This window comes from Pterocles gutturalis, unplaced genomic scaffold, assembly GCF_000699245.1.
Source record: "Pterocles gutturalis isolate BGI_N339 unplaced genomic scaffold, ASM69924v1 scaffold978, whole genome shotgun sequence".
Lineage (NCBI taxonomy): Eukaryota > Metazoa > Chordata > Aves > Pterocliformes > Pteroclidae > Pterocles > Pterocles gutturalis.
In genome coordinates, this window is record NW_010120138.1 from 24,671 (window position 1) to 45,447 (window position 20,777).

The 20,777-nt window shown below is 39.0% G+C and overlaps 1 protein-coding gene across 1 annotated transcript in view; it reads right to left on the reverse strand.

Moving 5' to 3' along the window:
* LOC104464131 (rab GTPase-activating protein 1-like) overlaps positions 1–20,567 on the reverse strand; it is a gene marked incomplete at its 3' end in the record, with an annotated part of 38,087 nt that extends 17,520 nt beyond the window's left edge. The window contains exons 1-5 of the mRNA XM_010076766.1: positions 20,535–20,567; positions 19,054–19,128; positions 15,454–15,579; positions 13,929–14,072; positions 1,151–1,192 (exon numbers count right to left, since the gene is read on the reverse strand). Of these exons, the coding sequence (XP_010075068.1) occupies positions 1,151–1,192; positions 13,929–14,072; positions 15,454–15,579; positions 19,054–19,128; positions 20,535–20,567 (420 nt within the window). The remainder of the gene's footprint in view (positions 1–1,150; positions 1,193–13,928; positions 14,073–15,453; positions 15,580–19,053; positions 19,129–20,534) is intronic.
* Positions 20,568–20,777: the final 210 nt, after the last annotated feature.

Genomic DNA, 20,777 nt, shown 5'->3' on the forward strand with positions numbered 1-20,777 from the left:
ATATGCTCATTTGATTGTATAGCTCTTGCTAGGAATATGGAACTGTGCTCTTATGTCAGTGCTTCTGACTTAGAATCTTATCTTTCTTACCTATATTTTCTTTGTACTTGTTTTTGTCTGCAATATGGAAATTCTTTCTCAGGATAACACATCCCTTACCATTTAGAGCCTATTGCTGCCAGAACAGGCAGATATAGCATATATAAGAAGTAGTGCGATAAGGAAAATTAAAACGAACTCTTAAAACTCCTAAACTTAGGAAACAGTAAGACTGACGAAATACTTGTTGGCTGTTCTGGACGAGGAAAGTTCAAAGAGAAATGTTCAATAGGATAAGCAGCACGTTGTGGAATGTATATGAAACGAAAAGACGAGCACTCTCTGTTAAAATCTCTGGGAATTACAGCTGTTTGTCCTTGCCAGGTACACAATAAGGAGTTGGGAAGACACGCTGGAGGACTAGCAACAGCCAAACAACACCAGCCCATGCCCTTGGTGGGGGGTTGTTATGAGTGACAGGCTTTCTACCCTGAGCTTTAGCCTAAATTATTTGAAGTCAAACGTGGCATTTCAATTCCATTGTACATGGACTGGATGTGAACTAGTGCTAGCTTGTGGAGGCTGATGCAAGTTAACTTTGAGCCATCTCACTGGCAACAAAAGGGACAATGCCTTACCTACAGGTTGGTTGGTTGGTTTGTTTAGGTACACTCTGTGTTGAAGACAAAGGCAGAAGTTCCCCATATTATAAAAGACTTCCACTCCTCTCTTGACATTACAAATACATTTGATAACAACTAATATTCCACCACACATTTCTTGCATATTTATATGAAAGAATCCAGCCACAAAATAAATACATTGTGAAAGGAATCAGAATTGTTTTCTTAATAGTAATTACACGAGACATTTAAATGCTTAGACTGCACTCCTTGTTTCAGGAACTTCATGACATAATTAACTTTAATAAAAACAGATCTACCGTAAGTACAGTTTTGAAGACATCCGTATCCAGATGGCTGATATTTCTCCCCCATTCCCTCCTCCAGGAGTCCCATTATTAATGTTCCCTTAGATATGATACACTAAGAAAATATTCCATATAGTTTAATGAAAGAAAAAAAAAACCAACTTCTAATCAATGACTTACCTTTAAGAGAGCCAAGGCTACATGGAAGATTATGTTCATACCCTGAAAAAGAAGAAGAAAAACACTTCAATCAGTCCCAGCATACAAATCTCTCTCCTCTGTTACTTATCACTACGCAGCATCATAACCAGATGCTGCAGATCTCTAGGGAATGCCTCTCTTTTCCCTGCTACACTTCAAAGTTCATCATTAAAGCCCCAAGGTACAGTTTCCAAACTCCTGGCTGGGGAAGATGATGGCTCTTAGGAGCTTTTGGAATCTCACTGTTCCATCAGTCAAGTGCGAGGGATGTGACAGGATATCCCTCCACCGCTTCAGCATCTGTCAGTGCTGCTTTTCATGGACAGTACAGAATACTGTAACCAGCAGGGCACCAAGAAAATGTAATAAATATTCTAGCTGATAGGATTTTTGCCTAGTAACTGAGCTTAGCTGTGATTAATCGTGTACAATCTTTCATGCTTACACTGCAAAAAAAACCAAAAATAAAGCAAAAAAACCCCCACAAGTACAAAATACACCTTTTATGCTGTTATCAGCCAAAAATCAAAACTATTTCACAGGTAAGGAAATTGATGTCTGTATGAAATAGTCTGCTTTCTGGTTTGCAAAAGCTGGAAATGCAAGTGTACAGAAATCTATTTAGTAAATAATACAATGGCAATGTCCCATTATTTAAAAATCAAAGAAAGTAAAACCCACTCTACTGACTGACTACAGAGGGCTGAGAAAGGCTACATTTCCACTTCTGTTTTATCTGAAAATGTGAAAAAGCATTCCTCTGCTTTTATTCAACTTTTTATTTTCACAATCAAGATGTTGAGACTTTCCCAGTGGGAAGGGGAACACGTACCCTGGATGAGGCTCCTGTGGAGCAGCCTGACTCAAACTCCCCTTGGGGGTCCTGCTTGGAAACGTAGCCAGGGGCAGCTCAGGCCAGGGGACACAAGCCGACACACGTTTTGCTGGCAGTGCACACATTGCCTGCGCTGAGGGAGGAGGCTCTCCTCTCTGCAGCCTACATATCTCGATGATTTAAGATTATAAATAGCTTTGTGTTCAGCCCAATATGAAAAATACCATATGCAATTCTCATTTGCTGTACTATGTACTTTGTGTGCAGACTGTTTTCCGAGATTAGATTTTATAAATCTTCTTGCCTGCTTGTTTAATGGCATGATAAATCTTTTCTTATAATGAGTCTTTCAGAGCTCGTATCTAAAAATGTCTCAACAGATTTGCACACAAGTAATGCTGTCACTGCAATACATGTAATTGTGGGATAACAACAGGACTTTTGTAAGGGAATCTTCTCCAAGAAATTTCAGCTCCTGCAACTGAGCATTTTTCCAAGCCTCTTCCTGAAAGCCTGAGACCATATTTCTATAAAAAATAGCTTTTATAAAAATCTGCAGAGACTTTTCAGAAGCATTCTTAGGAAGCAATAGTATTATTTTTTTTATATGGATAGCATGATGCCTTGAAGGGATTCTACCATTAATGAGGCTTGGAAATGCTACTACATCAGCCCTAATGAATATTGCAACACACCATGAATTCCTTTGCAGCTCGATGTGTAGTCATTATGATAACTGGCTGTTTCCACTAGAGGTCACAATTGTAGCAGGACTGAACCTTGCTTCATTGATAAGAAATGTTTCTTCCAAACGTGCTAACAAATATTTTACATACAATTAAAGTTATTTTGCTTTTTATATTTTAATTTAATAGGAAAAACGTCTGGCAGTGAATTTCAGTCACGACACTGATAATTTACTGCTGCTGGTGCTCTAGTGTTAAGTTCATAGTACTCTGTTTTATCCCAAACATCAGTCTGAAGCAACAATCCATTCTACACAGTTGTAACATTAACAACTTTTATTTCCTAACAGAGAGGATTTGACATGAACATACAACGTACAAATGAGAGCCATAACTACAAGCCATCGCAAACACTGTGTTTTCTTTTTAACTCACTGTCTGATTTGATTTTGTTAGTTTATGACTAAGACTGTTACATGCACTCATGGGATTACTGAGCGATTAGTGTCCTGTGTATTTTCTGGCACTACCAAAAAAACCCTAAAAATAAAACCAAACCAGTTTTCATTTATTTTCTAAATAATTTATTTTTTTTTCTGACCTGCCCAAAAGTCACATTGTTCTTGAATTCAAACTAATGAAATTCTCTCCTGGCGCTCCTCTTACATGATCTCTCTTCGCAAGCATGGCAGAACAGCTTTCCTCCTGCCTGGTCCCCAGCTCTTCTTCTAGACCCACCAGGCAAGGGGCAGCTCACAGACTCCCTCATGTCACTTGAGATAACCTGTTCAACACACAAGTGCCCTAAAATCCGAACCCCAAAAGGACTTAAAAACTTTGTACACAGCTGTCCTGAGCAGCACTCCACTACTCCCGGCAACGGAGAACAATCTGCACCTTCCTCTTTCCTCAGAGGCAGAGTAACCCCCAACCCAAGGCAGTATTCTAGACCTGAGGCATCAATCGCTGCCGCTACACGCTGAGCAGCTTGGACTCTCTGGACCTGAAGGACTAACACCCGCTGCCAGCTGCATGAATTGGAGGTGGCAGCTGGCACCCTACAGTGAGGCTTCTCCTCATGCTTGGATTTACAGCAAGGTGCCTTACCCACCCATTTTACCAACACATTTTATAGCCACTGATCTACACACTTATTTTTTCCTAATGCATGCAATACTATTCTGACATAGACAAGTTTAATTATTATGATTATGAAAAAGAAGGCTCAGCTCATTTTCCCACAATCCCTTATTTAAAATCTTACTCAATTTACCACACACTGATTTATAAGATTCAGCTTAAACTTCTCCATCTATTTTAGAAGAGGGACCAAAAATACCAGTGTGCACCAGACATATAAATCATTGCTAGCACTATCCCTCCAGCAATTTTATAATGGAACCATGAAAGTAGATAAAAACCATCCACAGAGAAAAAAAATATTAAATAAGCTTTGGATAATTACTTTTTAAAATCAAAGGTCATATGTTTAACTAGGCATTTGGAAATAAACCATTTAAGAAATTTGCAAATGTGAAAGTTGTTCATAATTCTCTAAACACTTGTGGTTTGTAATCTACAACAGCCAAAACTAAAAATACACACTATTACTAAACAAGAACTGCTATAAGAGCACAGGAATGGTTAAGAGATTATCATCATGTCATATTGCTTCTCGGTTATCCAGCCACTCTTGTTTTTCAACCCGAGAGGCTTTGCTGCTACTGAGTAGATGAAGGAAGAGTGTGCAGCCTGCGCAGCCCGCAGACGTCAAGCCCACAGGCAAGGATCCCAGAAATGAGGTGTGTGGATATCCTCCTCCAAGGAGCTGGTACCTATCCTGTTGCAGACGGCCAGCAGTTTCTATGACAGCCTGTCTTAGAGGCTCATCTGCCTAGTTAAACATCTGCACAGTATCTTCTTTCTTCCAACAGGTGGTATTTAAGAACCCTCCTAAGCTCGCGTAGAGCCCTAGAGCATTTCAGCAGATCCCACTGAGCTCAGGAGTTCTGCAGAAGGAGCAAGCCCATCTCAAAGCAGACAACTCTTGACTATTCTGCAATCAAGATGACAAGACAAGGGTCAGGAAAGGGAAAATTTCAGAGTTTGTGCTGTCGCACAGCCCCCGTATGGCTCCTGCCAACTGCCATGCTGACCGTTCTCTGCGGAGAACAAACAGAATGGTAAAGATCTGATTTTGTAGGATTCAGTTTGTATTCAATGAGATCTCTGCGACAGAAAGGAGCTTGTGGCTTCCTTTAGAAGGGTGGAGGCACATTTATCCATCTGACCCCAAAAATCTACCCAGCAACCCGAAAAAAGGGAGTTAAGGGGGCAGCAAACTAACTCATGCTACTGGCAAAGCTCAACAGCAAAGCATGGAGCTGGCAGAAGAGTGAGGCCAAACAATTTAACCATGTAGTATCTGGACAACATTTGCATAGGGGACAACTTTGGAATTTATCTCCTGTTGTAAAGCGCTTCTTTAATGACAGAAGCCTTGTGAGAAGGCAGGCTGTAGTAATACCAGCATCTCCCCCCTCCAACCCAGACCACCTGCCAGACCTTCCTCAGGCTATACGGCAACGCCCTCTGCCCCATTTCCACCAATAAAAGGAAGCCAATCTCTTCAAAAACGTATGGAAAATTATTTTAATATTAGTCTCCTTATCTACGGTTTTGCTCCTAGATACACATAACATCTAGGAGGAAACAGTGAAGGTATTGAGACAATACTCTCTGAAGGTCAGCACCAGGTGAAGAAGAAACATGTGAAAGTCAACTGAGCACCTCCTTGAGGTCTGAGAAGTCTCAAGACTCACACGACATGCTGTCAGGACAACCAGTTCCAGCTTTCTAATAACTAATTTTTTTTCCTTTTTTTAAAGAGAGATTAGCTCTTCAGCTGAAGTTAATTTGACATTGTTTTGTAATTCGAAAGTGTTTCATAATTATGTGTTCAGTTGCAGACTCTTTCAAAGGAGCTACAGAGGGTAATTGGGGTTACACACTCTAAAGGAGAATTAAAATCCTATTTATGTTTTGGATTGCTTCCAGCAACACATTTGTTTGGCAACTCTAAAATGTTGAGAGCACACAATAAAGTTTAGGAATGTCACAAATGTGCTTCTTTTGCTGACAACAGAGATGTATGGTCTGAAGTACAAATTTCTCTTTGTAAGTAACGCAGACTTGGAGCACGCTCTGCAGGGATACGCATGTTAATTAACATCTACTCAGATATCGTTTGCATAGCTTGTACATTCATTCCAGTTCAATGACAACTGAGGAAAAGAAAGGTTAACTCATCCAAATGAGGCACACTATAGAATAACAAGCTTTGTATGAGCAACAGATACAGCTTTCTTACTAAACAGTTATATTAGAGAGAAAAAAAAAAAAAAAAGACAAAGCAATTTGCATAGAGATTTTACTGCTAACGTATGAGGTATAGTCGACTTCTTAGGCTGGGCTTCCCCCAGTGACTATACATTGCCGACTATAATAGCTCACAACAGGAAACGCAGTAACACAAGAAAGAAGAAAATAAAATACCGAAATCTCCATCTTGATACTACGATGCTGTGAATAATACAGAAACCTGATTAAAACCATTTGACTGAATTATTAGATAAGCAGGTACCAGGGAGATGGGTAAAAATGGCACTATGGGGTTCAGCATTTATTGTGCCACTTTTCTGCGTTTTGCAGCATGAAAAGGCACACGATCAATACCACCAGGCAACCAGGAACCTGTATCAGTATGATTTTGCATGAAATTTTGTTTGTTTCGTTGGTTGCTTTTAACAGAAATTAATGGGATTTAGGAGTGCTCGTGAATATTTACATGTTTCGGGTGATTTTCACGCAGTTTGCTGCTGAGATGTTGCTATGGCTGAATTACGGTTTTAGGGGACTATGAGATTAGGATTTTTGTCTCTCCACCTTCTGTGACTGTTTTCAAAGAACACAAATTAAGGAATTTAAAGTCATTTCCACCATCAAATTGCTCCCTGACATCTGGTATTTCTGCAGTGGCATGTTGCTAATTCACAGGCAGCTGGTTATGGGCTGGCAGCATGCTTTCTCCATTTGCTTGACCAAGCCATCCACTAACGTCACTTTTCTGGATTTCCAAGATTAAATTAGAGGGGTTTTAGACATGGCCTTTCCCTCTTTCCAAACCTGATTCATCTGGGGACAAAGAAGGGGGCCTGAATCCCCGCTAGGCATCAAGGGACAGAGCGCCGTATCTCCTTCCCCCTCTACGTGTGGTCACGTAACACAACGCAAAATGCATGCCCGTGTTGAATCAAGGTCCTGCTTCCCTGCACTCCATCTGATCTCCTTCCCAGAGTTTATTCTGCATCTTCTCCCTTTCTCTGCCACAACACAGTCCTGGCCCTTGCCTCTCTACACCTTCACCTTCATTCTCCCTTTCCAACAATCACTTGAATGCAAAGTTCCCATTTTACATACTCAGAAAATGCAGTACATCCTCACGTTCCAAGCACGAAGCAATGGAAAGTGTTTTGGCAGAGGCAGACTGCGTTACCCTCTTTTTTAAAAACAGTCTCCAAATTAGCTTAGCTTCCTGGATTTGTTCATGGCACATCACTCTCCCATTTGTGATACTTTCCTGCAGTTATTTCTGAAGCGGTTTTGAGGACTGCCAAGACTGCTGAGAATATGCTGCTATTCGAATACAGCAGATGGCACTGGTGTTAAGTAAGCATTATGGAAATTTACTGTATTCCTAGAAAAATCAACCAAGTGAACATCAACTAGTAAGTGGCTAAAATATTTCCGCCACAATGAGGAAAGTAATTCAGAGACATAACGTGACACGGCATTAGATGCCTCTCCCCTTGAAGGCACAAACTAGGTCATTCACTCAGGTCCCTCATCTTTGGTATCTTTTCACCTGTATCTTAAAACATTTTCTGAAACAGAAGCAGTCTCAACATTTTAGGACCACAACATACCAACATCACCGAAAAGGTACCTTCTGTTCACATAAATTATCTTGAATTGCAGATTGTTGTGAGACTGTTTTTCCTTTGCTCATGCTGAGCGTTTATCACCAGCCTTGTTATTTTGGGGATAAACAACTGCAGCTATGAATGGAAGATACATAAATTATGGATGCTCACAGGAGCAGCTGGACAACATAGTGTCTAAACCCTGGGGCTCTCCAAGAACCTCTTAGATGTACTCTATAAAAATACTCTTCTCCTCAGTCCAAGCTTCAATTATTATAAATTCTGTGTAGCTTCAGAAGGGAATAGAACGTTTTGTGTTCCCCTGCCCCTGTGGCAGAACAGAATAGTGCATCACATACCTCCAGTATTTCTGCTGTTAAAATTTTATATCCAAACACCTAATACTTCTTATGACTTGCAGTTTGAAAATAACTTAAAACTCTTTATCATCATAATCTGAATGATTTAAACACACATATACACAAGTTCTTCATCCATCAAGCACACAATCAAACAGAAGATGCTTTTCCCTCTCTTTTTACTTTAATTTTGGTTCTAGTACAGAAAAAACCCACAGTGGAATACAGCTGTGGTCATCAGACAAATTACGCTAAAATTACTTTTAGCATGGATTTAAATAGCTCTTCTAAATACATAAAAGCAAAACATCCAGGGCCAGGAAACCTGAGCTAACTCCATTGCAGACTTCAAGTTTTTGCAACAAAAAAGATTATAATGGCTGACATGTCAACAGATGCTTGAATGTAGCAAACCAGCATTACCATCCAACACGTATGTTCAAATTCTAGTATTCCATCTAGAGTCTGACACAACCTATTCTCTTTCTTCTTAAATTAATTAAAAGCTAGCGGTCTCAGAAGGAAATATTTTCCGATCTCTTTGGCTGAAACATAAAGACTTCCAGAAGAGACTGAGCTCTCCAGCAGGCATAATGCAAAGAGCAATGGACAGCAGGAAAGACACAGTCAAAATGCCAAAATCTAATCATCTGTATTCATAAGAAGCAAAACAAACACACACACCCCCCAGTCTTTTCCAATGACATTGACTTTACTTCTTTAAACAGTATCAAAATAACGCAGGAGGTTTTAGCACAGATCTATACCTGCTTGGAATTCAAGCCTAGCTTTTAACATGCTGTTACGGAAAGAGATTTTATTTCTAGCAAGCCTAGTCTGCTGCTTTGAAAGATTTATTAAAACATTCATAACTGGAAGGGTTAACAAATGCAGACAACGTGCCAACAACAGGTAATTCCAAAAAGTTCAATTTTTCTTCCCCTATAGATCTACAGAAGATAAACAACTGCACACAATATTTTATCTAATTCACGTTTCATCTGAGCGCAGATTTACTGAGGAAGTGGGCTTGTTCCTGACTCAATTCCTCAGGAAGTTTAATAAATTAAAATGTTAATCTGTTCTTTCTCAAGTCTCTTGAAGGCATCACAGAAGTATCTGACAGTGACAGACAAAAAATAGCAGGCTATTATGGCATCTACTACTCCGTTAGTACTAACACGCAGAGACTGAGTATCTCCTGAGTGATACCATACGGCGTAGTGTTTCCTGGCACATCCATTCTTCAGCAAGACATGTGTAAGACAGAAATCAAATCCTCAGCGCCAATAGTTATAATTCTTCTCAGGTTTTCATTATTTCATTACGAAGCAGTGCTCCCAGGAACCACATCAACACAACATGGCGCCGCATTTTTACTATCACTAGGTGCTCATTTACCAGCACCAAGTCACTCACATTTTAAAAGATGTTTAAAAACACCCATCGGTCTCCATTATCACAGATGGTTTCTCAAAACTGATTATAAAATTTATTTTATACAAACTTCTGAATGCAACAGTTGATAAACAAAGGCCGAGGAACGACGGCATCTAGCTGGGAATTCCCACTTCCTCCACTGTGCTGCTGTGTGGTCCTGGGAAAGGTAGTTTCCCTTCCCCGTTATTAGCTATATTAGAAAACATTCAATTATTTCATATTCAAAATTGATTACCAGCTGCATCCCTTTCTATTCAGTCTTGATCACAGTATGACAGCTTAGTAGTCAAACTATTAATTTTTGTAACAAGACTATGTAATTACTGACACTAAAATATACAAATATCTACCAGCCCAGAAAAGGCAGCATGTAGTAGGGGTTTTTTAGATACTCCTTAAAAGGAGAGAAGCACAATCCTTAAGTATTTTATATCCCCAAGAACTGCATACAAAAATAGACTGATTGGCTTAAAATGGAGGTTACCAATACCGTCTCAAAATTCTGGGTTAATAACGGAATGACAGCTTGAGCTCTGAACTGCCTTGAGTTTTGGCAGTACTGTATTTATCACAACTGGTTAAAGTATTTTATTTTTTTAGGCAGAAAAAAAAAAAAATTAAAAATGCTTATAAATTGTCTGCCAACTGGTTTGTTTTTTTTCTCTTCTAAATGCCTAATTAAGGTCACTTATTTAGTACTTTTAAAACATATTTTCATTTTTAAATGCAAAATTAAGTTAAATGTCAGCTCGTTGATATTCTAGTACTTGTTGCACTGGGGACAGCTCTATCTAAGCGACACGCGCTTTACGTAGATGAGTCGCTATTTCTGAGCATGACTTTAAATAAATAATTTTAAATGGAACAAAAAGAGACAGCAAAATAGAGCAGGCTCACAAAGCGTTCAATAACGTCATATTGATAGATAAGACTGACAAGTCCAAATACAACTCTGAATTTCATCAACAAAGTTTTTCTTCAACGGAAACAGAAATAGCAAAAGGAGAGGAGACAAATGAAGCCGTTGAAACAGGCAGCTAAAAGGAACACTGTAGAAAGATCCTCAGCTGATGCTGACATGTTAAAATTTATCTACGTAGCCAGGCTCAAAAGGACAGAGTTTGCTGTAACCACATGAAAACTTTCAACTGGATCAAGAGTTTTGTGTTTTTATTACAGGCAGTCGAAGTATTAAGCCTTGCAATATGTACCATGACACTGTGGAGGACCTGCTTGCAAGCCCCAAATTTTCGTCAAGCTTCTGTCATAGGAAATACAAAGAATTCAAAACATTTCATTTCTAGGTGAGGATGGGTGACAGATTCTTTCCTATCGTTATTGAGACAGCATTCTAAGGCCACTGGAAATTTGGGACAAAGTCTGAAGACAGCTTAAAAATAAAAAAGGTCAGAGGAATGCAACAGGATAAAAGAACTCAATCACACAGAGGTCACGGCAAGTCCCAAATTCGCATAAATTTAAATACAATTGTTCTTCCTACAAAGTCATATTTAATGTGAGAAGGATGAAAAGACCTCAGCTGTAATGGCATATACTTTGATGGGATTTTTAACATTTCTCAAATAAAAATTAAATTCCCACCATAAATTTAACAATTTTTTCACTGGCTTCCACACCCCTGGATGTGCTCCTGCCCAGGAGGTCCACTGCCCAGCCTGAGTGCTCCTGTTCCACCACGGACGCAAGGGAAGGAAACGTGCCTCCTGGTTAGCTGCGAAACTACAGGATTTACAACAGGTATTTTTCCTCTCTGGACTGAGAGTTAAAGAATATCTTTAAGGACCAATTTCAAGCCACAGTCAAAAACTAAAAAAAAAAAAAAAACCAAAAAAAACCAAAAACCAACCAAACCAAAATAAAAAAAAAAAACCCAAACCCCAGAACAAAAATACCAACCCAACCCCATCCAAAGACTTTCAGTTGATACAAACTGTTCATCCGTAATGTAAATACTTTCATGGGGACCAGAGCAGCTCCCTCGGACTGACTAGTTGGCAGCACCCATCCAGCAATGGTTTTAACTGCCTTTCTTCCCCTAATATTTCTCCTTCATAAAAGAGGTGTATAGGATGTAAACATCTTGTGAACGATGGACAGCACAGGGATGTGGAGAAAGCACAGTCAGGAAGGAAGTCAAGGGCTATTTAAAATTCATCTGTACCTATGACAAATTAATGAGAAGGCTGGAAGCTTGTTTTTAAAAACACAAGACAGCTCACTTCAAAGACTTTTTGATTATTTTTAGTTTTTTGGGTTTGTGGTTTTTTCTTTTTTTCTTTTTTTTTTTTTTTTTTGCAGAAGAATATGTTCCACTGTTAGCAGCTGCAACTGTTTTTTCTCCTTCCAGTTGCTGGAATTACAGGCATGCTGTTTGTACAGAGATAAAGTAAAGAACAACTGAATGCAGACAAAAATGATTTTCTGACTGCTCTGATGCTCCTTCTGGAGGCTGACTGGACAGACAGCTTCACCGTCTGATTTCAGCCCTCCGCTAAGGAATGGTTTCCTTCTTATTCTGTCTATGGCCATATGCCTTCAGATTTTGCGTTCCTTCTGTGGTGAGGGCCAACTAGATTTTTAGTTTATATTATTTTAATCTCTGCTCCTCCCACAAATCCTCAGAAATGCCTGCCACCGCAGACGGGTTGACTCGGGGATCTCAGGAGCAGCGTTCTGATAGTCTCCACTGCTGCCTCAGTGTGTTGTCTACACACTGTCCCACTGTTTCACAAGATGTCTGTATGTATCTTCTCACTTGAAATCAATTTTTTTACCATTTCTGTGTTATTTTTAGCTGCTGTAAAAGAGGCTCCTTCGGCTTTCCGTGACTACCCTCCACAAACGCTAACAAGTTTCCCTTTCTCCAGCAGGCTCTAGTGTTGCACCCTCTCACTTTCTCTTTGGATTCTTTCACCTTCCTTCCCAGAGTCATTCCTTCAGACACGCTGAGATAAACACTGCCAGATGCGAGATGAATGCAAATGTTTTAAGAGTTGTTCCTTTTTTCATTCTAAATATTAAATCTATATTAACCATGACTAAAAGACATCTTCAGCATATTTTATCATCAAGCTTAATGTAATAAAAAGCGTTGGAGCTTCAGGCAGGAGGCAACAATACTGGTATCAAAATAATCGCCGCTATGAAATGATGTTCTGTACTTCTTGACAAACGATTTCTTAAAACAGTTATTTCTGAGAGCAGCTCTACATCAAGATCAGAACGAAGAAATAAACTGAATTGACAAAGAATGATCAAATTGACAGCAGAAGCTCATGCTGAAAATTAACTCACTAACAATTCAAAGCGATCAAGGGACTGTGTTCATCGACTGCATGACCACCTCTGCGAAGAAAAGGGTAAAGAGCAGAAAAACTAATGATCTCTCTGCTTTTTCTATTTGCTTACTTAAAATAATCAAGACTTTGTGAAAAAAATAGAGCTCAGATATTTATATGAAAATGTAAAACCACTTCGTTATTACTGCACCAATACGTAGAAGCAGCGATACTCTTAAGGAAAAAATTACTGAGTTATGAGTGGTGGATAGTATTTGTTTAATAATGAATGCTGTTAAAGCACGTGCAGCAAGCCTGAAAATTTGCAAGTGAAATATTTCACAATAAACAATAACAGAATGAACTGCAGTCAACAGTGTTTCATACTAATGAAGCCCTTCACATTTAAAATTATCATTTTTTAATTTTTTTTTAAATGTTTGTGACCTATTTAAATCAGAGAGAAAAATCAGTGGCAGGTTCAAAACCAGGTTTCATTCCACGGATGCCCTGACTTCACATGGTGACAAAATGAAGAACTAGCATTTTACCAAAATAAACATTCCAGACTACCAATCTATTCTGTTTTTTTTTTTAAAGGAAGTGCAGATATATCTACAATATGGAAACATACCATTTTGTACCTGGAGTAATGCATTCCTTAGCTGGAATAGTAGGGCAAAAACCAAAGGAAAGAGCTTCATTCGGTTGTAGTGTTTGGCAGTTCTTGCTATTTGTTTAATATCAGCCCATCAAAGCAACATGCAACACCCCGACTGTCTTTGGGCACTCTGAGTCAGACAATTAGGAGAGCTCTCCCTCTGAAAGCCTGCTAAGCTTTTACTACTAGGTCTCTTCAAGAAATTAGAATTCCTAACTTTGAATAAATTATTTAACAAATTAAATGAAGAACAGATGTGTGCATCAGATATTCTGAATTAGAACCCTTAGCAAAGAATGAGGTAATCCACAATTCTAATTTTAAAACCAAACCAGCATTTCACTGAACATCTCCTCTTCAATATAACCATGGTTTCTACAAAATTTAGTTACACACATTTTGAAATTAAACAGTAAATGACTCCAACAAACAAAGCAAAAAAGAAGAAACAGTCATGGAGCGGAGGAAGGGCTTTCTGATTCAAGTTTTTTTTACCTCACAGAGTAGTAAGTCAATGATGTGGAAGACCATGCAGAGTGGAAACTTGGCAGTAAAAAGTGTGAGGAACCACTGGGATGCGTACATGTGAGCTTCCAAATTGAGGTCTGAGAAATGGCTATGCAAGTCTGGTAACTGCTCCTAGAGCAAAGGAAAAAATAAATGCTTCAGCATTACACATTAATCCAAGTTAATCACCTACACTGCCAGCAAGCACCAGGTTGATAAACACTGAAAAACACAACAAAGTGAAATCCTGGCTTCTTCTGAGCAACAGAAATACGCTTCTTCACAAATTTCAGTGCCTATGGTTACAGTTTTTAGTAAGATATCCGCTGTGGATTCTAACACAGTATCAAATAATGTACTGAGACTATACTGAGAAATTACAAAATCTTCAACAGCCGAAAGGCAGAATGGTTGTGAAATCTATGTCATTCATGGTGCATATTTTTAAGTTATTCCTTTGCTGTGTCTTGCTATAAGTGCTTCTGCTAAAACAACCAGATACTAGAAGGAAGTGTTCACCTTGCAGAGCTTGAGAGCAACAAAGCACACAACTCCATCAGACAATTCCTCTGACTAGGAGCATACATAAGCAACACAAAATAATCACCGATAATCCTCCTGTACACTGATGATAAATAAATGTTCAGTCAATACAGGAAAAATCTTTGTTAACATACGTAAATATTGAGCAGACCTTATGCTGAAGTATTAAATTAATTAGTGTGCAATTCTACTCCATCAAGCAGAAAATATGCACAATTTCACATCTGAAAAAAACAGATCATTAAATTAATGGTGGCGTGGTTTGTTTGGGTTTAATATATCTCACAGAGGTATAGAGGGTCATCTACGGGGACTGACTCCAGCAGCTAGCTTTCACTGTGCTCGTAGAAGCGCAGGTCAAAGCTTAATGGACCGTTAGTGACTCCTTATTAGCCAGAGCAAGCACATGTAAAACTTGCAGCTGTTTATTTAGGTTAAATTGCTCTGACTGCGAAATAATTCCACCCGAAAAAAAGAGCAGTGTACTGAAAACACAGTAAACTCTACAAAATGACCTACACTTCATTCGTATTTCATAAGCATCAGGATGTCCTGATTTGCCTGACCTCTTAACCAGCAACATAATTCATAGAAAGTAGGACACTGATGGTGGCAGTCCAACAGATATTCCCGCCTTAAGAGAACAGAGACGTTCTCCCTAAGCAACATCCCAGAATAGGGAAGAGAGAGAGCAAGCAAACAGAAAAAGGAAAAAACCCAGATACCTAACTTTGCTTGGATACAAAGATTAGCAGCAAGATTGGTATATGAAAGACTAAATAAATTAAAATTAAATCCGGCTTAGAATGTTTGGATCCAGGTATTAAACTTCCCTGCCTTGGTTCTACCCCACTTCTAAAAGGAAAGGGGTTTTTATTGTCCACTAGCTTACGGAAGCAAAGCATTCATCTCTTCTTCATGCCAGCATTTCCATTTATAAAAGTCGAAAAATTTGTTACCCTGGCCCCACCTGCATTAACTTCTCCAGCTGGAAAAATTTGCAATGGAGATCTTCAAAGTTATTTCTGTAGAGGTCCCTCAAGCCATAGTCATACATTATTTTCACAAACACACAGAACGCCTGCTCCTCTGGCATCTGTTTGGAAAAATACACAAATATAATTTTAAAAAGGGACCTGAGGCTGGAAATTCTTTATACAAATACCCACACTTAAATATCTTATTCACAATGAATTCACAACCAGCCATATATTAAAATTTTTAGCAAAGCACTCTGAATGTAGAATTAAGCAACTAAAATCTCAGGGGGACTATTCTCCTTGATGACCACCTTGATTTGGCTCTGTGAGACCTTCTTTGAGGAAAACGTGGGATCACATCACAGGTTCATGTAAGTATACATCCCTACAGCAGCACAACTGCCATCAGTGTTCTTTCTGCCAAATAGATATGAGAACAACCAGTATACAACTCTCAGCTACAGAACAACAATTTAAAAAAAGAAAAAAAAAGAAACAAAAAAATGACAAGAAAAAGACAACAACTAATGATAGAGATTTCTACTGAGAGAGACTTGGTTAAAAGGGAAAATTCAGGAGAACTATGGTATAACCAACCCTTAGTGAGAATAATGCTTATCTACTTCCATCCAAACCCCAGGACATCGAACTCTCTGAAGTCAGGTTTCCCACTATGAACAAAGACATAACAAATTTTGCACTCAGAGCATACTTCTGAGCTCAGGAGGGCTGATCCCATCTATTAACATCATGACTTTTTCAGAAGCCCTGTCTCCATAATCTCTATTTCATTTTGACCAGAATTTCTCATCCACTGAGTCTTAGAAGGAGGTACTAAAAGACGAGCTGTGTGAGTCACTCTGAAGTTACATTTGTTGGCTTGAGCACACTGAATGTCGAATTTGTGGGAAGCCCAGTGTCACAAAACCTCCGCTAATAAGACATCTCCCCTGCCTCCCCCATGCCTTCACATAACACCACAATAAGACAGAGTGACTGCAGACCCCAAATCAGGTTTTCAATCACATTTAAGAAAACCCTTTCTTTTGCAGGCACCAGATTGTAAGAAATGAAAACAATTATTGAGTATCAAGAACGACAACTCTTGACCTTTTAGTATATTCACTTATTCAGCCTCTTGCTAACCCCTTATCAAATATCAGGAACAGATAAAAGCTCCGTATTTTCATCAAAGAGAGTTTTAGTCTCTTGATATTTACCTCCAGGGTTTCATCTTTTATGGCTCAGCCTATGACGATGGCCTGTCTGGTCATTGTCATTTTCAGACAGTCTATATCAAAGTCGCTAGTTAGCATAACGAACTGCCAGATCAGCTGCTAAGCTACCTGACCAGGCTAGATCCACCTAGGACAAGCTCCTAGGCATCTCAAAGCCCTTTATTTGGATGGAATGATCTCCACTGACAGCAGATAAAAGCTGCAGACAAAGTAAAGGGAAGAAACGGTTTTACCCTGACCAAAAGGCTTCGATCTGCTCTGTAATAAGATGAATGCAAATTTCTTTTTTTTTTTTTTTGAAAGGTAACAATTATTTCTACTAAAATGACAGATGCTCATGCACAAGCACACCTACCTTGCATGCTCAATCAGACACATGTGCGTTGACAATCATTCCTCCCCCGAGACAGGGAGAGGGAGCGGGAACAGAGGGGGGTAAAAGGGCCAATGTCGTTTACAGGCAGAGGCCACCAAGTCCTCACTCTCAGTGGATGGAGGGTCTCCAGTATTACCAACCCCAAGAATTGAAGATCATAAATCAAGCTTGGTTGTTTTTATTTTATTTATTTTAAGCAAAATACATATTTTTGGCATTTCAATTCTGTTTTTTAGAATTTAGTTACTTGCCCCTTATTATATTTTCTTTGGAATCACAAAAGCCAGAAATTTACTATTTTTTAAAATGAAATTTTAGTTTTTCACATAGCAATGACTCCAAGATGTAGACAACAATGGTGAGACTTACAGTAAAATGATTAGAGTTGGCAACACTGTCCCCCTGTGATTAGAAGTCAGCTGCTCACCTCTGATGGAAATTTCATCAAAGCAGCAAAATCACAAAAAGCCAGGATGGAGGTCCAGGCTACCCAGCCATCCCTGAAATGTGTCTACACTGAAGAGAAAGGGTATCCTGTCCCAGAAAAAAGGGAAAGGAAGGGGTCTAGAAATCCATGCAAAGATAGAAGAGTTAGAGAGGGTCTTACAAGCACTCACAGCACACAGATTGGTTGGAGGATTTGAGAAAAAAAGAATTTGAGGACATCCTGGGAAGCTCCCAACTTACATGAGCTCATTGAGACTGCTTCCCTTCCCCCCTTTCTCTGATTATTTCAGTTTTATATCCTATTATGAAAGCAAATGTTATAAAGGGCATATTAAAATGAGTGTAATTGCCATTTAGCATTCCCTGTGTACAGGGCAATTTCTTCTAACTGCAGAAACACTAGAACCAGCGGTGATTCTCTGTAGTAATGACAGCATACGACTGAGAGGAGCTGAAGTATTAGTCAAATGTTAAGAGTGTGACACCCCCTCATTTCTAAACAGCTCTGGTATTGGAAATGGTTTATTCTTCCAGTGGAATTTAAAAATCCTTCTTTGGTTAAAAAGTTAATTGCAAAATAACTGTTAGATAAGCTAATTTGCAGTATATGTGGGATGGCAATAATGTGACTAATTTCAGGTTTATCCTTAAAGACCCTGAAGCTTCTCTGTAACACTGTCACCGTATCACGCTCCTTAAGTCTTCGAGCAGTCATAGAGCTCACTACGAATTACAACTTAAATTCATCTGATCTTGAGTTCTAGATGCCTTAGGAATATATACCACCAACAGCTGACTCAAAACCTCAGTCTGAAATGTATTTCAACCGTGATTAATGACTTATTAATTACAGCCTGATAGAAAAAGCAGATGTGAGCCTGAGTAAGAGTTGCTGTTGGGGTTTTGGGTGGTTTATTCAGATATTCCTCACAATATCCACATTGCTTAAATCTGCTGCTTCCCACTGAAACCTTAAAGCATCTTGCAAATATAATAATTGCGTATTTATCTATCTCTAGACACACACGCTTGTGTATATCTAGGAAGCAACAGATCAAAGTTTGTACAGGTTTTGGTTACAGGGTAAAATATCAAGGTTAAAATTCAGCTTTCACTCAAAAGATATTATAAAACGTCCCTAGGAGAAAAAGTCTCACTGAAAATTAATGAGACTGCTTGCTCTGGTTAGCTACCCTGAAAATATCTCCCAAAGTTAAATTCCCCAAAAACACAAATGGAATTCGCCTACATGACAACTGAATTAAAAGGAAATATTAACATGTAACAAATCAGTTTCAGGTTTTGACACAGAAGCACTTGACAGTTTAATGGATTTCTCCTAGATAAATGAAACTACATTCATAAAGACAGAAGCCATTAGTCACTATGTGCCAAAAAGCAACAAGAGGAAAATGAATACAGGCAAATAAACAACAGTAAATATCTGTCAAATAGCATGTTACAGTACTACTGATTTTAAAGCTGCTTTAGTTTCAAGTATCAAAGCTTTCATTTTGCAATTAACTCACATGCAGTAGAAGCACAGCTGCAAGGAAAGACTGTCCCTGGCAATAGCCAATGTCTTCATCATAGACAGAGTATGCCTAGAAAAAATAAAAGTCAACATATATTTAAAATGCACGCAGGCATTATCAAATGCGTTATCATCAATGAGCTACGCACAATCTGTAACACTATGCAGGCTAAAATAACGAAGGGGGTGAAACTGGAACCATTCTTGCACAGGCTTTCCAGGCATTTAAGAAAACATCTGCAGGTCACCCCCAATCTTCCACAGATGCTGTATTTGTAAATTTTTATTTTTCAAACAGTGTGAAGAGAGTTGAACGCAGTAAACCAGGGATAATTCCACAGAGGTCAGTAACGACACAACTTTAATGACATAACAAACGTGATATAAGAACCAGGCTAGTTTGTGTTGTGGGGAAGTGCTTGCTTGGTTTTGGAAAAACAAATTCTTACATCTTGAAAGTATAGGACCTAGGGTTGGTTGTTAGAAAACAACTGAGAACTATTCTACCCGTCAAATTTCATCAGAAACACTTTTTCCATGTAGACCTGAGGCTGGCTGTTAGAAAACAACTGAGAACTATTTTACCCACCAAATTTCATCAGAAACACTTTTTCCATGTCCTTGTTGTGCTGAAGAATGAAGACAACTCATTTTCCTACGGAAAGATTGCTATACCACATTTTTCTTAATCTTGAAAAACAAAAATGAAAATAACCAACCTCTCCTTTCCCCTTACTTTTCCAAGACAAGAAGACAGATACTGTTTTTAAAAGAGATGTCAGAGGATGTTAAGAATTTGAGGCAACTTGAGAAAGTATAAGCAGCAGCGGGACTGACATCGGAGAGGGACACATCCTGAGAGAACAGGCAAGGTACTAAGGTTACAGCAGGGGAAACAAAAGCACAAGGTCAGAGCTATGGGGAGGAACAAGCCACAGGAACCAGAAAATCTGCTTTGCCCCCACACCACCTCCAAGCCTGTTTACGGATGAGAATGTTTCCAAATGGAATACTGTGCTTCTCCTCTGGTTTTAAGTCTTGAATCAAATCAAGGTTGCAGATTCACTCAATGGAAGCGCCGATAGATTGGGAATAAACAACGTCAGGTGTGCCGGGGAGCCAAACCCACCTGGGTCTATCCTACAATAGTTCAGAGGCAGCTAAGCCACCTCTTCCAACGGCAGGAAGCATTTTGTCTCAAAATGAGATGTGACTCCTTTCCAGCCAGCAATATTTATGTAATCGCCACTAATTTCTGCCAGAAATGTTGAAATGGAGGCCAAAACGTACGGAAAGTCCTTAAACCACCTTTCCTAAGAAATCAATCTTCATAAGGAATTCTGTAACGATTCCAGAAGAGATTTCTGTAAAAAACGGAACCTGAGCGTTCCGTTAAAAGGTCACTGTTTACAAACAACTCATTCATGTGTTTCCTAATACATTTGCAGCTTCATGAAAAACTGAACTAGGACTTACAGCTCTTTGCCACTTGTCTACATCGCTTACCATCCTTTCGAAGTATGTTAGATGGGAAGAGTTAGAATCCAAGTGAAAATAATCCCAAGCCCTTGCTCAGTTTCAGTGGTTAAGCAAATACACGACGACTAGCCACACAAATCATTGAAACACATTTAATGAACCATTACAATCTGCTTACTAGTTTAAACCAGGTCTGGCCACAAAAATCACTCCAGAAGCATACAACTGCAGACACTGGAA